Here is a 16,536-nt window from a genome sequence, read left to right on the forward strand (position 1 = left end):
CATAATTAATTAGTTGATGAAGTATAAAGAGTTAAAACTATAAATTTATTCTATGAATTTTAAAGTTTCAATTATGTTTCTCTTACAATTTGATTGTATATGCCAATAACATTTTTTATTGGACTAGCAAGGGATTATTTGACACTAACATATATATATGTTAGCAGAATGAAGTATACTAATTAGACAAAATAAGTGTGGATTTGTCAAAAAAAATTGAGTAGAAAATCTATTCTCTAGCTACCTACCTAGGATTTAGTATCCTACGCTTTTCCTTGACAACTCAGATGTAGTAAGGTCATACGGTTGTCCCGTAAAATAGTTGAATTGCACGTAAGCTGGTCCAGATAGAGAAACTCACCAATAGAAATAATAATAATAATAATAATTCAATTACTAAACTTGTATTTTAACAGAATTCAGGAGTAAATTATAATAACAAAAACAAAGGGAATTTGACTCAAATAACCCTCCAAAGTTTTTAGAATGCTCAAATGACCCACCCTCCAAAATTGTGCCCAAATGACCTACTTTAAGCATTGATGATGTGTCAGAGCAGATGAAATGACCATAATGCCATTAAATGCAATAAAGCACCGTTGGAATAATTCCCAACCGGGGCAGATATAATTCCCGCCCGAGGTTCATTTAATACACACCAACTTTGTACAGTCCTATTAAGTTTTTTATCTAACCAATCAGTACATGCCATTACTAATCTGAGAGAATAAAAGTCCTTATCATGTACATTCTCTTTGCATAATCCTAAAAAATATGAAAAGCATTGTGAATATTCTTTTTGAAAGTTTCAACATTTTGGAAGAGGTAGTTCTTTCATTTTGATGCTTTCTCATTTTCTCAAAAACCTTGCTTGATGTCTACATCTGAAAAGCTATTTTTTATTTCGGAACGTTTATTTTTTATTTTGAAACCCATTTCTGCAGTCCTGCATTATGTAGTCCAGTTTTTTAATCATTCTCGCGCGGGGTTATTTGATTCCCGGCCAAGAATCATGTATTTTATGAAACTCGGCGGGGTACCGAATTTTCGCCCGAGGTCACAGGTTAGCATTATGAAATTTTTATTTAACTCACCCCTCTCGTGGCTGTGGATGTAACTCACCTCGGGCGAGAAAATCTAGTTCCCGCCCAAGGTATATGTTCATATATAACTTTATTGTTCATCTCTAATTGTCTTGCAATGCTCTGTAATGCAGAACAGAATGGTTCGTCTTTTTGTAAGTTATGGGGGTCAGTGGAATGAGGCAGGCACAGTATACGAAGGTGGAGTTATGGGTGGTCTAAATGTTGATGAAGGAATAACATATAGAGACCTCGTAAGTGCGATATTTAAGATGACTAGAATAAATCCCGACATTTTTAATATTGTTCTAAATGTATCTACAAATTTGAGTTCCAGTACCAAGTGTCGAACTTTTATATATTTAATGATACTAGCCTTGGTTTTTACCTTATGGGCTCTCCACATCCCTCTCAAGTACCCTTGTATGTATCTATTGTACCAAAGGAAAGACAAGGAAATGGTAGTAACTTACATGATGTACCGTTATATCCTCGAACCGAAACATTTGCTTCATTTCCATGGCAAGTAGAACAAAATGTTCCTTCTCCTGCTCCACTGAATCATATGCACTCACCTATACGTATTGTCCACCTGCCATCTTCCGTAAAACTTATGACTCCATTGACGGACAATGTTGTCCCATGCAATTTAGGTGATAATGAACATGAACACTTCGGTCAGTGGGATGATGTTGGAGATGATGAGGACCAAGAGTACAATATGGTTGGGGATGACCTCGAGGATGATCTCGATGACGATGATTACCAAAAGATTGAGAGCAAGGATGATAATGAAGCGGAGGAACCAGTGTGTGATGGTGATCCATCCTTAAGAACACCTGTTGTTGAAGTACAGTCTGTTAGTAGGAATGCTCCTTCTGCAACAGTCGAGGGTGTGCATGCATCCTTAGAACAGATAGATACGATTGGTTGTGACGATGACTTGGTTGACGACATTGCACTTGGCAATCTTTTTCGGTCTAAGGATGAATTGCGCTTTACATTGGTTGTTTTTGCTATCCAAAAAAACTTTGAGTTTCAGGTTAAGAAATCTACCAGGAGTTTGTTAAGTATTGCATGCAAAGAAGAGGGATGTAGATGGGTCTTGCGTGCACGGAAAATTAAAGGTTCGGATACCTTCCCCATCTTTACGTTTTTCGATGACCACATTCATGAACGAGAGACACTGAGGCACGACCATAAGCAAGCCGGTAGTTGGGTGGTCAGCCAGCTGATAAAGACCAATCTCGAGGACATCAGTCGTCATTACCGTCCTAAGGATATTATTACTGACATGCGAAAGAACTACGGTGTAAATATCCGATACGAAAAGGCATGGCGGGCGATAGAAGTCACATTGAGCCTATTGATAGGGTCGCCTAAAGAGTAATATACTACTCTGCATAAGTATGGAGCGGTTTTGAAGGCTGTGAATGCAGGAACTGTATTTTAGATAAAGTTGGAGGACGACACATACTTCAAGTACGCATTCATGGCCTTAAGATGCTCGATTAGGGGTTTTGGAAGTTGCATCCGGCAAGTTCTAGTGGTTGACGGAGCACATCTGAAGAGGAAATACAGGGGTGTCTTACTTACTGCTTCCTCAGTAGATGGTAACAACCAAATTCACCCTCTAGCTTTCGGGATTGTTGATAAGGAGTCTGATGAATCGTGGACATGGTTTTTGGAAAGAGTTAACATTTGTATAGGTAACGTTGATGGTTTAGTTTTAGTATCTGACCGGCATCAAACTATAACAAACTTTGTGGCAACGGTGTTTCCTGATGCGGCGCACGTTACCTGTATGCATCATGTAGTAATGAAGTTGACCGAGAAGTTTAGAAATGAGGGGATGAGGAGGATTTTCTCTAAAGCAGCCAAGGCGTTCAAGATATCAAAGTTTCGGTACTATTGGGGCCAATTCGCCGGATTCCCCGGATTACACAAATATTTGGAAGACATCGGCTTCGACAAGTGGGCCAACGCATATCAACTTGGAATGAGGTATAACCAAATGACCTCGAATCTCGCTGAGTCCATAAATGCGGTACTCGTTCATGCTCGTGCTTTACCAATAACAGCCCTATTTGAAAATTGTCGAGCTCTCCTACAATAATGGTTTTACGATAAGCGGACCGTCGGGTCTAGTCGAGGAACATTTCTCATCGAATATGTAGAGAATATTCTTAAAGAAGTGGCAGAACAAGCTCGATATCATCATGTCAGGCCGATTCATTGTTTCGAATTCGAAGTGCATGATGGTGCGACCAAGGTACGTGTAAACATTAATAGCAAGACCTACACGTGCAAACAATTTGACTATTACGAAATTCCATGCTCTCACGCCATTACCGAGGTAGTGCTTCGTAACATTAGTGTGCATACATTATGTTCTGATAAGTACCGAATAGATACCCTCATACAAGCTTATGCCGAACCCGTGTACCCGCTTGGAGATGAGGAAGATTGGATTTTACCAGATGACTATGTGCCTACACGATTAAGCCACCCAGATTCATTCCTCGCGTTAGACGTCGCCAAACTGCCAGGATACCATCAGCCGGTGAAGTCCGCCAGGTACACAAATGTGGGCGATGTGGAAACGTTGGACACAACCGCAAGACGTGTAGACAGTCGCTTCGAACAACTGAAACAAAATAGATTGATATTGTTTCGTTTGAATCTGTGCTACGTTTTTCCGACATTATGGTTTTGTTGGAATTTGAAACATGTATTTTGTAGGTTCATTTTTGAATTCATTGATAATAGGTTTATACTGTCAAAATTCTCGAGCTCGACCTCGGTCGAGGTAGATCCTGAGGTATGCTATTTTTTCGATACTGTAATAATTCTCTGGCTCGACCTCAGTCGAGGTGGAGCCCTAGGTTGGTTCTTTTCAGTGCTGCCAAAATCCTCGGGCACGACCTCGGTCGAGGCGGAGCCCGAGGTTCGTATTTTTTATTCAGTTATTACAATAACCTCGCGTGTAAACCAGCCTACCTCGGCCGTAAAATACAATGTTCTTCCGAAATAAAGATTAAGATGATCCTAATATTGAAAATTAAGTCCTAAACTCCATTAATAACTTCACTTAACTAAATTCACCATTTACCAACTTAATCCACTAGCACCTATTAGCAAGTATATAAAAAAAATAATTTAAGTCAATAGATTGCACCAAAAAATAGGATTGTATTTCTCAATCACCATACAGCCTTATTACCCCATAGTTGAAAGGCAAATTGCCTCCTAAAGTATGACATCATATTTTGCCTCAATGTATCTAAACGAGACCCTGTTACATCATATTCGAAATACTTAACACAAAAAATGTCGCAGTCTCCACTACGAAACTACTGCGGTGTCGACGTAACCCTACGGATTCGCCATAGTATGATTGGTAAGGCTGGACGTACCGCAATCACCTAGGATTTATACAGTAAAGGCGGGCTGATTGTGCGCATAACGTTCAGCTGCTCCTCCAATGAGTCATCCGTGGTAATTGCCCTCAGGGAGTCCCAGACAACGATCTCACCGTCAACGAGATTTATGCAAATCATGACCTAGTGGTTGTCGTTGACATTGTACGATAAATAGATAGCCTTCACCTCACGCCACCACAGCGGGTAGTCCGAATGACTTCCATCGATATATGACATGACGGTACTCTCCCGCCCATCCTAATCGTACTCTTGCGCCACTCTCAACGGTGGGGAATTTTTTGATTTCACGAACTCGTATAGGCCGTCATTTCGCCGAAAAAAATTCTGTACATTCAATAAGAATGTCATTAGTCAAGAGAAACGAATAAAAAACGTACTGTAACAAAAAAAATTAGGCATTTAGTGGTACATACAGCCAAGATGGTGTCTCCCATGGTGAACCTACGAGAACATAGGTCAGGATGTTGTTCCAGCTTCTTTCGTACGAACATAACCAGTGAATCAACAACCTACGTGTATTACCGTCATATTAAAACAAATAGACACCAAAACAAAAAAAGGAATTAATATCAAACATCATTCTAAGCATATCTACCTCATTCGTGCACCAGTTGTTCGGCTGAAGTAGGTCACGAAACCATTGCTTCCCTCTGTACGCATAAGGTGTCTTTCGGGTCGAACGGTTTTCTGCGTAGTCTTCAATCCATTTTTTGAATTTTTCCTCCTCTGGAGATCTGGAACTGGATTGTACTCGAATACCCTCTTTCGCTTCCCGCCAACTTTAACTTCGTACGATCCTCGAAGTTTCCATGGCACTTTCTTTTCTCGTTCTCCACGACAAGGGTTTGGACGCGTGACTGGCTGCGATAACACATGTACCTCGTCGTCGTCCACACGTGACTGGCCTTGTGATTTCTCTTGCAATTGTGTTTCCTCGGGTGCTTGCGACTGGGATTCCTTGGTCGCTTGTGACTGGGATACGATATCCAGGTCAGTGTCGGTGTCTGATGAATCATGAAGAATTTGTACCTGAAAGTATGTTATCGTTAGAACGACGTCAAAGTTACCCCAAACAAAATAAGGTAGTGAGCAACAGTTCAGATACCTGTATCGGTGACTGGTACTAAATGACATTGGACTCAACAGCTCCCATATGCTTCGATGTACCAATGCCCGTACTCTGGACGTCCTTTGGATGAATAGGAGGCATTCCTTGATGCACATCTCCTACCTCAGGGTCCACGGCTTGTTCGGTGCAAACCGCACTAGTGTCGACGTATGCTACCTCATGGTCCATAGCTTTTTCATTGCCAACTGCACTAGTGTCGACATCTGCTACATCGGGGTCCACTGGTTCCTTCTGGACATTTTGCACAATTGCGTTGTCATGGACCTCGGACGCATCATCCCCACATCCATCGCCCGCTGCATCCCCACGTCCGTCACCTTTAGGATAACTGTCTGTTGCATCCCCATGAGTATACTCTTCATCACCTGCACTTCCCGCTCCACCAGCATCGTCACCTCCCTTACCTCTTCGCATGTCGCCCGGGTCGACTGGTTGACCATGTACGTAAAATGACATATTGTATGAGGGCGATGGTGAAAACGAAATATAATACGAACTTAATTGATAAAAACATACCTTGGCAATCCGTCTCAAATACTTACGTATGGATTTCAGCTCACCCTCCACACCTTCTAGTCTCTTCTCCATAGCGCCCATACGCATGTCCAAACTTCGCAGTCGCCTGAACACTTTCTTGTTACTCTTTTTTTTTTATTTCTATCTTTCTTCTTTGTGCCCTCTTCGTCCTGTGTATCATCGATAGTGGCATCAGTGGGAGCACCAACATTGGTAGATGGACGTTCAATGATTCTGTCTTGACCCCCGCATGCAGTCTCTGAAGGTTCGGGGACTTCTTCATCCATTTCCACCTCATCTGATGCTGGTGGCTCACATACCCTGTTCAAAAACGTCCTCTCCGCTTCAGTCCATTCTAAACTCCTGATTGTGGCCTGCACAAAAAATGATATTAATACGATACAGTTCAAAATCAAGTAAAATTGAAGGGTGTCACTTACTGTTGTAGACTGGAAGATGCCCCTCTCCAGCACGACCCATCCTGTCGAGTGACCCCACCTCCACCGGAGCATACGGGGGATGACATCGTCACTAATCTTCCTAGTAACTCGTCCAGTCATAGAAGATATAATCTCGTACCCCCACACCTGTACAAATTTCAAAGAATGTTAATAACAATTACTAGGTCCAAATTACTGTGCAGATTAACATATATTTATTTATCTAGAATACCCACGGGAAACTGTATAGACTATATGATTTCCTCAACCTCCCCTCTTTTGTCTTCTTCGCTAGTGCTCGCTGCAGACTTCTTATTGTCTTCTCGAACAATAGCTGTCCCCAATCATGGTTGCAGCACAGTTCCCAATCGTCTGCTGTTTCAAGCAGACTACTGTCATACTTCATGCTTCGCTCCCGGCCGTAAAGTACAAATTCAGCTAAGTATACAATTGATACCTTCACCTCATCCCAATCATCCTCAAAATGCATAACTTCGTACTTCTTCTCAAATTCACCCAAGCTCAGGTCAACTTTATTATCAAAGTACAAAGCCCTAAGCCTAACGGGAAAGGTGTTCTTCCTAACGGGAGATCTCGAATATTTTAGTCCACTAATTATGTCGAATTCTCTCCGACCAAAGGACACCTTACTCCCAAATAAATTTAAGCTAATGGTGTACTGGCGACTCTCATTCACCTCTTAAGCAGCAAACTATGGATTAATGGTCCGTTAAAGACGAGGTCCACATCAAGCAGATGGCCAACTACAGTCTTCCTAAATAGACGCATCTGATGGGGGGTAAGTTTCTTTTTAATGGCCTCGACTGTCTACGTTAAGTGCGATAGACAGGTCAGTTGGGACGAGGCATACAGCGTGGGAGGGACCTTCGATACCATTTCCATTTCCTATAAGTAAATACAAACAAGCATGTACACTCAAGTTAAATCAAACAAAGTACACACTAAAATATACGAAGAGAATTGTACAATATACAGAAATTTGAAAGCTATTCCAAGGTTTTTTGTGCTCTCTATTAATTTTCTCGGGCTCGACCTCGGGCGAGGTTTAGCCCGAGGTAATTGAATCATGCTCAACCTCGAGGCTCAACCTTGAGGTTGAGCATCGAGGTATATGAAAGAGGCTCAACCTCGAGGTTGAGCCCGAGGTAATTGGAATAGGCTCAACCTTGAGGCTCAACTTCGAGGTTCAGCCTCTTTCATATACTTCGATGCTCAACCTCGAGGCTCAACCTCGCCCGATGTCGAGCCCGAGAAAATAAACAGATAGCAAAAAACCCTCCTAAACCCTAAAACACGCACGAGGTTACTCCCACTTCGGCCAAAGTATAGTCTTCTTCAACCTCCCATCACCTCAACCTCCGACATTTCAACAGACATTCTACCACACCACAACACAGAAGAACCACAAAGAAAGCAACAGATCAATAGCAAATACAGAAAGCAGATTTCGTTTCCAAAAAATGAAATCCAAGTCGAAATTGAGCAACAACTAAACTATGTTAAGAAAAAAATTAACTTCGGGTTACTTTCTCAGATGCAATAAATTGACAACGGTAAGCTTCAATTAACTTCTCAGATGCAATAAAAAACGAAGCCCTAATCTTCGCAATCAAGCAACAATTAAACTACGTTAAGAAATCGAACTAACCTCGAAGTTTAAATCTCCAAATTAACTTTCTTACAAGACGAATTAGCAATGGGAGAACGGAGAAAGAAAGTTCAGACGGAGAAGAAAGGGAACCTCGAACGGAAAAGACGAAGAAAACGGAACACAGACGAACGGAGGAGATGAGAAAGAAAGTGAAACAGTTTCTTTTTTTGAATTGAGGGGTACTAATGTAATTTTACTTCCATTTAAATTCAATAAAATATTAAAGTGGGTTATTTGGGCTCAATTAGAGGGGGTGGGTTATTGTACATTTCAGAAGCTTTGGAGGGTTATTTGAGTCAAATTCCCAAAAACAAAAGCATATATATAAGGGCTTTTTTAGATACCTAAAAATGATCAAAATTCATCTATTTAATAAGTAATAATTTGGTAGTTAATTAGTAATAAATATTTAAAATAAGATGTTTACCCGAAAGAAACTAAAATAAAATGTAAATGCATGCATTGTTGGGACCCATTTTCCCATACATTCTCAAATTAGCGATAGTATTTTCCATGAAAATTGAAAATTTCAAAATTTTAATAAATATATAATTAATAATTCAAATTTTGAAGTCCTCAGTTTGTGCCTAATTGTTTGATCAGTCTCTCTGTATAAATACTCCATGGCTTTGTGTTCTTTTTCTTCGTACCAATATTCTCACTGTTACATATTCTTCAGAAATCAGAATATCTTTTATTGCATTCCTAATGGATGGCAGCGGCTGCAAGAGTGGCGGTGGCGGCGGCCGCGGCAGGAGTAGAGGCAAAGGAAGTGGCAGTGGAATGATGGTTGCTCCTGGAAAAGGAGGAGATGTTTATATCTCGTGAATCATTTGAGAACAATCCAAAGGGTTATTTTAATGACAATCGTACAATTTTTTTTATAATTGTTCGTAGCTTTTCATGTTATCTCTTTACAAATTATCTAGACGATAAAGTTATGACAACTCGTCATGAATGCAAAGTGGCTAATAAGGAACTATGAATGCAAAGTGGCGAATAAGGAACCTAGTGTGCGTCTGTCGTAAAAAATGGTCTAAATTTAACCTTTTCGATTAATAAGTTGTTGGCATGGGTACCATTCAAATATTGAAAAGTTTTAGACTAGAGAGAAAATAGAGAGAATAACAAGATATTTTTCATTGAATTTAATTCCTTAATCTTGATACAAACCTACCCACTTACAAATTTATTATAATTATAAAAAGAATATAAAATCTAAATCAAATAATATATATAATTCCTAATCATAAATCTAATTCATATAATATCTAATAATATTATCTATCAAATAAAACTTAAATCATAATTGTATACCCAAATACCAAATTGGAAATCCAATACTAATATAAATCCAATCATAACGAATATCAATGGTTTATAAACAAAAAAAAAATTGTTTGAATAATTAATTAATTTGAATGAAAAATTTTAATTTTGCATTTCTATGGTATGGAGAATGGAATATATTAGAATGACGTGAAACTATGTAAGATCCTCCAAAAAAGATCGACTAAATTCATCGAGTTGTTCTTCTAAAGTTATAGTTTGATGTATAATTTAACTATATAGTGCTAGAAGAAATTAATTTTTTTTTAAATGTCAAATAATGTTAAAAGGGCCAATTGTTCTGTTTGTTGGAACTGGTAAAGATGGGTACTGAAAATTTGGAAATTATGATATGATTAGTAAGTTATTTTAAAATAGAATAGAATGATAAATTTAATAAGTATGATTTAAAAAATTTTCCTTCATCAATTTACAATATTTATGATTATAAAATATAAGATGCCCTCTAATTAAGATAATTTGAAATTCATGTTAAAGAGACTGCAAAAAGCAACTCTAATTAATATTAATAGAGATAAAGACCAAATATCCATGCAAATATTAAATATATACAAATTCTCCTTATTACAAGTTTGAAAATTTAATTAAGTTTTTAAAAAATAATACAATGTTAGTATTATTTTACATAATAAGTATATTATGAAAAAACAAATAAATTTTATTAAGATAAAATATTTGTCCATGGAATTTAACAAATAGAATTATTTTGACCAATTTTGAATATGATCTTAATACCAAATTATTTCTCAGCAACAAGCTAATTATTTAAAAAGATTTGCAAAAATCTATATGTAAATATGATGGTTAAAAAATATAAGAAAATGGAAATTTTTAGACAACTAAAAAATACATAATTTCATTTACTAAAAGAAATAATAAATCTATGTTTAATTTACAATTTGACAACCTTTGTAAGTTATTCTTTAAACGTAAAGAATCTCACATATCTCTGACGAATAGGTCATGAGTTCATATCCTGAGCCTATTTACTGTAAAAAAAGCCCAAGAAATTTCAACACTTAAACTCTTGGATAAGAAAACATATAAACTCTTAGTCTTAGTATTAGTATAGGTGCTTTTTATTTAATCAGTAATCAACAGTCTATTTTTCGTTTTTGATAAAACAGCAGGCTCATTAATTAATTGTATAAGTAACCAACCAATGAATGAATTATGCATGCAATATAATACTCCCCACTTCCCCATATATATTCTCAAAATTACCATTTTTTACCATGAAAGTTGAAATTTCAAAATAATAAATTTGTAACTATAGTTTCAACTTTCAAAGTATTAATTCTTAATTACTAAACAGCCTCTCACAAATTGTTTTCCTTCGCCATATTTTCTGTATAAATACTTGAAGCCTTGTGTTCATCTCCTTTCATAGCAATTTTTCTGAACTTCAGAAATCAAAACATCCAACTATTTTCAAATTCTAATGGCCGGCGGTGGAAAAGGCGGAGGAGGAGGCGGTGGCGGAAAAGGCGGAGGAGGAGGCGGTGGCGGTGGTGGTGGCGGCGGAGGAGGTAGCAAAGTTGGTGGCGGTGGAAATTCAGGAATGATGGTTGCTCCAGGGAGTGGAGGTAGCAGTTATATCTCTCGAGGTGGATTTGAAAGCAATCCTGGAGGCTATTTTAGTAATCTTCATGGCGCCGAGAAAAGTGGCAAGTAGTTCAATCAAATATGACACAAATTTGTAGAAACTCTATCGACTATCATTATAAATAAAAAAAAATTAATGTCTTTTTATATTTAATTTAGTTAATATTTGCTTATCATCTCAATCGTGATTGTGAGTCCATATAAGTTTAGTTAGTTTAGTTCAGTGATAACTGACATTTATTATCTCTAATCAAAACGTCACGAGTTTGAATCTCTTCAATTGAACGGATGTAAACTTTCAATTTTGGTTTTGATAACAGAAGTACTAAGTATAAAACTTATTTAGATAGTCTGCTGATCTCTTGTGCTGCTTGTTGCTACGTTTAGGGCGTATTCACGAAGGGCCAAGAACATGTGCTCCCCTTAAATTATAATGTATTATATGTATTGTCCTTCATATAATGGATAAATACGTGTTGTCCATTTATAAGAAATCATTTTTTACTCCTACGGTAAATTGTATCAATTTCTATAAATTGAACCCTAAATTTAGATAATTGTTGTAATTTTTACTGTCTGTTCAATTTTCTGTAATTCACCTATAATTAAAAAATAATTTAAAAAACTAAAAAAAAAGACTCACTAATTTAACAAAAATAAAACTCTTCTCAAATTAAGTTGAGTTAATACACAAAATTGATAATTAAATAATTTGATAAGAAATTAACAAAATTCCTAAAAGAGAGAGATGTTTTTTTCCTATCAATTTTACACCAAAATAATGTAAAATATGTTTTATAATTCATTTGATACACATGTTAATAACTTTTTTTTAACAAATTTGCAACCATTTTAAAGTTAAAGGTTAACTTGCTATATATTGTCATTTTTATCCAAAATTGATACATTTTGATGATGTTTATATGAATTTGTGGCTCCTATTTTTGGGACATTTAATACTATAGAATTAGTATATTAAATTTACGTATAATTATCAAATTTGTCTTTCCTCCGATGGCATGATACTTCGGTGTAAAAGATTGAGTGGGACCTCCACCTTTGCTTTTCTCTCTCTTCTTTTTATAATTTATTTAATTTTGTTTTGTTTTTCATGTAATTTCTATTTTTTTTCCATAATTTTTTTTCCGTGAGTTTTTTTTTAAAAGAAAAAACAAATTTTCATCGGTTTAATTTTTAAGAAGAAACTAAATCATTGATTAGGTCAATTTTTTAAAAAATAAATAAAAAAGATAAATTACAAATTTTCTATATAAATATATCAATTTTTTTTTGACAATTAAATAAGAAAAATGAAGAGAATATATAAGTTGGTGGACCTTGGTTTAATTATTGTTGACAATTCCGAGACTTATTTTTGTTTTTAATTTATACATTGCCATTACATATTGGTAATTTTTTTTATAATTTTTTGTGCTAATATTTTTTCCTCTTTAAATCATCATTTCCGATATTCAATTGTGCTTATTTTATATAAGTTTTAATTTCAATTTTTGTAAAATCTAAAAAAGTCAACCATTAATGTATATTTTTATTATGTATATTCAGAGATGGATAAAATTTCTTTTTACTCTTCACACTTTATATATTCTGAGTTTGACTTTTTGAGATTATTTAAAAATAAATAGTTAGTGAAATCTTAGAGTCTAAACTTTTAATTCTTATACTATGAACCTAAAACTTTACCTTCTATATACTATGAATTTTTATTTTATGTTTTAAGCTTTTATTAATGTTCTTATAGATTTAATTTGGAATCTAAATGGAGAGATACTATAAAAGAAAATTGATGGGTCATCAAAAAGTAATAGTAGTTCTGATAAATATTTTACCTAAGTAAATTTAGAAAAATAAATTACTAGCATATCCTTCAATTGTAAATTAATATGAAGCCCTCCTTAAAAAAATTTTTAGATCTGCCACGACTCCTGCCATCAAATTATAGATCTGCCACTAACTTCATTGTACTAAAATTTCACTTAATAGTCTAATCCAATTAACATGTCAGGGCAATAAATAACATTACCTCATTGGAATACAAAAAATTAATTTAACAATTAGAACCTTTTTTTTAAGTTCTACCGCTAAATGGAGACAAAGCTTAATAGTTAACTTTATAATACTCCCTTCAAGAGATTCAACAACATTAACAACAATGTTTAAAACAAACAAAAAAAAAAAAGATGTAAAAAATTATTCATGGTCATGTTTGAGATTCTCCACTTATGCTGTTTGTTTTTTCTAAAAAAAGAAACAAAATTTTAAAAGAAAAAAAAAAAGAAAACATTCCAAATTGTGCATGCCCTTGGCACATTCAATTTAAATAATTTGAAATATTGACGAAAATGCCCTCGATAGTGGAAACTGAAAAGTGAAGGTGAGGACAGTAGCATGTGAAAAATGTCCCTCTGTATGTGACAGTCTGACACCATCAAAACAAAGGAAAAAAGACAAAAGAGTCCTTAAATTTGCCTTTAATACCAACTTTATCCCTGCTTACCTTTTGCCACACCAAGCTCAAACTTCGCTACTTTTCACGAAAGGTCCTCAAAAGAATACAACTTTTGAATTTTAACCCCAAAAGTAAAACGGTAATTCTCTCTTTTTCCCACCCCTTGTCGTTTCTCTCAATTCCACATTTTCACTTTTCTCTCGAAACTATTTTCAATTTCTTGGCTTCAGATAAGCTTCTTTTGTTTTTTTCCACAAAAATTAAATGATAAAATAATATTTATCAAATTGTAAGTTTAATTCTAATTCCTTAACAGATGATGTGTTTGAGATAAGCCTCACGATTGTATTTTTGGTTTCATCTAAAATATATCAATGGAGATAATTGTCATAATATATATACCCATGATCTTTTTTCTTATTTAACCAATATGGGAATTGAAGATGAACTTATTAGATTTTTTTTTTAATTATTATTACAAGTTCCAATTTATTAGTTATTATGTAAATTATGAATTACTTCTGTTAGTTTATTCTCTTTTTGTAATAATATTATTTTCTAATTTTCAGTTAGAGTTATTATGTATCTATATCGTATGGCAGTAAGCTAAAAGAGGAGACAAGTAGAATAATAAAAACCAGCGTGCATTGACTAGTATAGAGGACTCAATAGGTAAAAAATAATATATGTGTCAACACATTAGAGGAGAGTAAATAATAGAAAAATAACTATGAAATAACTAAAGGAAAATACAAGATTAAGAAGCAAACACTTTAACATCTCCCGCAAGTGAACGGGAAGTGGAAACCACCGTGAGCTTGGTCCGTAGACTGAAAAAACGAAGAGAAGGGAGAGCTTTAGTCATAACGTATGCTAATTGATCCTCTGATTGCACATACTTGGCCACCAATTGTTTTCGAGCAACCTGTTCTCGAATGAAGTGGTGATCAATCTCTATATGTTGTGCATAACAGGATTCATAGCCAATGTTGTCACACAATAGAAGATGTGGGCTAGTAAGACACAGACCAATTTCTTGGGATGATCATCTGGATAACTAGTCCAATTAGCATCAGTATAAAAGATTATAGGTAAAGAAGGGGACCTTTTCAACGAGATGTTGTGGGAAGGAGAGCCCTTTAGATACTGCAGTAAATGTTTCATTGCTTGCCAATGAGAAGTAGTAGGAGCATGTAGAAACTAGCAAAGTTTGTTAACACTATAGCTTATGTCAGGTCGTGTCAACGTACAATATTGAAGCGTCCCAACCAAACTACGGTAATATGTTGGGTTATCATTAACTTGCCATCATTCATTGACAATGAAATACCAACAACCATCAATGTGGAAACTTGCTTGCAGTCCACTAGATTTGCACGACGAAGGAGATCTCTGACATATTTAATTATGTTCGCATAAATGCAAAGAGTCAGTAGTTTTAGTAGCCTGTATACCAATGAAGTATGAGAGTGGCCTAAGATCCTTACAGAAAAGTGATTGCCCAAATTTGCCCAAATCAGTAATGAACCTTTACCTAAGATGCTCGACATTCCCAATAACTAATATGTCATCAACATAAATTAAGAAAATCACAATGTAACTAGAATCTTTATAGATAAAAATGGAATAATCTGATTCGGAATCAAGGAACTCCCACTGCATAAGACAACTACTCAATTTTGTGAACCATGCTCGTGGTCTCTGTTTGAGTCCATAAATGGCCTTATGTAAACGTAACACGTCATGCGGGTAATTCGAATCAACAAAGTCGGGAGGTTGTCGCATGTAGACCTCTTCAGTAAGATCACGATGGAGGAATGCATTTTGAACATCAAGCTTACATATACCCCAGTTAAAAGTAATAGCAAGCGATAGAACAATCCTGATCGTAACTGGCTTTATAACTTGACTAAAGATTCGTATACCATATGCTTGAGTGTAGCCCTATGCAACCAAAAGCGCTTTAAAGCGATCAATTTCGCCTGAGGATTTTAATGTAATACAAAAAATCCATTTGGAGCCAACAAGTTTGGCAGATGGAGGCATAGGGACCAAAGAACAGGTTCCATTTTAAATCAGCGTCTGATACTCATCAACCATAGCTTTATACCATGTTGGATCGGCTAGTGCCACCATATAATTGGATGGTTCTATATGTTGAAAGGAACTAGCATTAAAGGTCTTCACTAACCACAACCTTGGCCTAAAAATCCCAACCTTCAAACGCGTTACCATTGGATGCACATTGGTATTAGTAGTGGTACGGGGAGGGTGGTGTGCTGAGTTTGATAAAGAGTTGTTGCAATTGGTGAGTTTGATAAAGGGAGATATGGGAATGGTGGAATAGGGTGAGCTGTAGAAATGGGTGAGCTAGCAGAATTATGGCTTGTGGAGCTAGGTGATATGGTGGGAGATATGGTGGTGTTAGATGAAGACGGTGATGAGGATGAAGAAATATGGTGATAAGTAGGAACATTAGGGGGAGATGATACTTGTGACAAAGAATTAGCAGGAGATGCAAAATGATCTTGAGAAGTGGGATTAATAATAGAGAAAAGATTAGGATTAGGAATAGGGATGGCAAAAAAACCCATGGGACCCGATCCCCGCGGGTACCTGACCTGATTGGGTCGGGGAGTCCCTGGTTTGACTGGGGACGAGGTCAAACTACACAAGGGAAAATCCACTATGTGAAAAATTATTACAATCACACAGATTTCTCTCCCCGACCCAAATTACACAAAACACTCTTTCAAAACAAATACCGTTCAGTTAACTAGAGCTAGTATATCGACTTAAAGTATTTCAATTGGGATGATTAAAACCCAA

At 36.1% G+C, this 16,536-nt stretch overlaps 2 protein-coding genes and 1 long non-coding RNA gene across 3 annotated transcripts; 2 read left to right on the plus strand and 1 right to left on the minus strand.

Moving 5' to 3' along the window:
• The first annotated feature begins 2,574 nt into the window (after positions 1-2,574).
• Positions 2,575-4,675, plus strand: LOC111019549 (uncharacterized). The gene is made up of 4 exons (XM_022295950.1): positions 2,575-3,129; positions 3,214-3,659; positions 3,825-3,903; positions 4,595-4,675. Exons 1-4 carry the CDS (start codon positions 2,575-2,577, stop codon positions 4,673-4,675), a joined length of 1,161 nt encoding a protein of 386 aa, XP_022151642.1.
• A 6,373-nt stretch (positions 4,676-11,048) lies between these two features.
• LOC111019548 (uncharacterized) lies at positions 11,049-11,391 on the plus strand. The gene has a single exon (XM_022295949.2). The coding sequence runs from the start codon at positions 11,074-11,076 to the stop codon at positions 11,305-11,307; it is 234 nt and encodes a 77-aa protein (XP_022151641.2). The 5' UTR covers positions 11,049-11,073; the 3' UTR covers positions 11,308-11,391.
• A 2,944-nt stretch (positions 11,392-14,335) lies between these two features.
• Positions 14,336-16,193, minus strand: LOC148213255 (uncharacterized). Its single transcript, XR_015791796.1, has 2 exons — positions 14,813-16,193; positions 14,336-14,632 (listed from the first exon to the last, which is right to left on the minus strand). It is a non-coding gene; the product is annotated as an uncharacterized LOC148213255 (long non-coding RNA).
• Positions 16,194-16,536: the final 343 nt, after the last annotated feature.

Source organism: Momordica charantia, assembly GCF_013281855.1.
Source record: "Momordica charantia cultivar OHB3-1 chromosome 1 unlocalized genomic scaffold, Mcharantia_2.0 BLBB01000001.1, whole genome shotgun sequence".
In the NCBI taxonomy this organism is placed as follows: domain Eukaryota; kingdom Viridiplantae; phylum Streptophyta; class Magnoliopsida; order Cucurbitales; family Cucurbitaceae; genus Momordica; species Momordica charantia.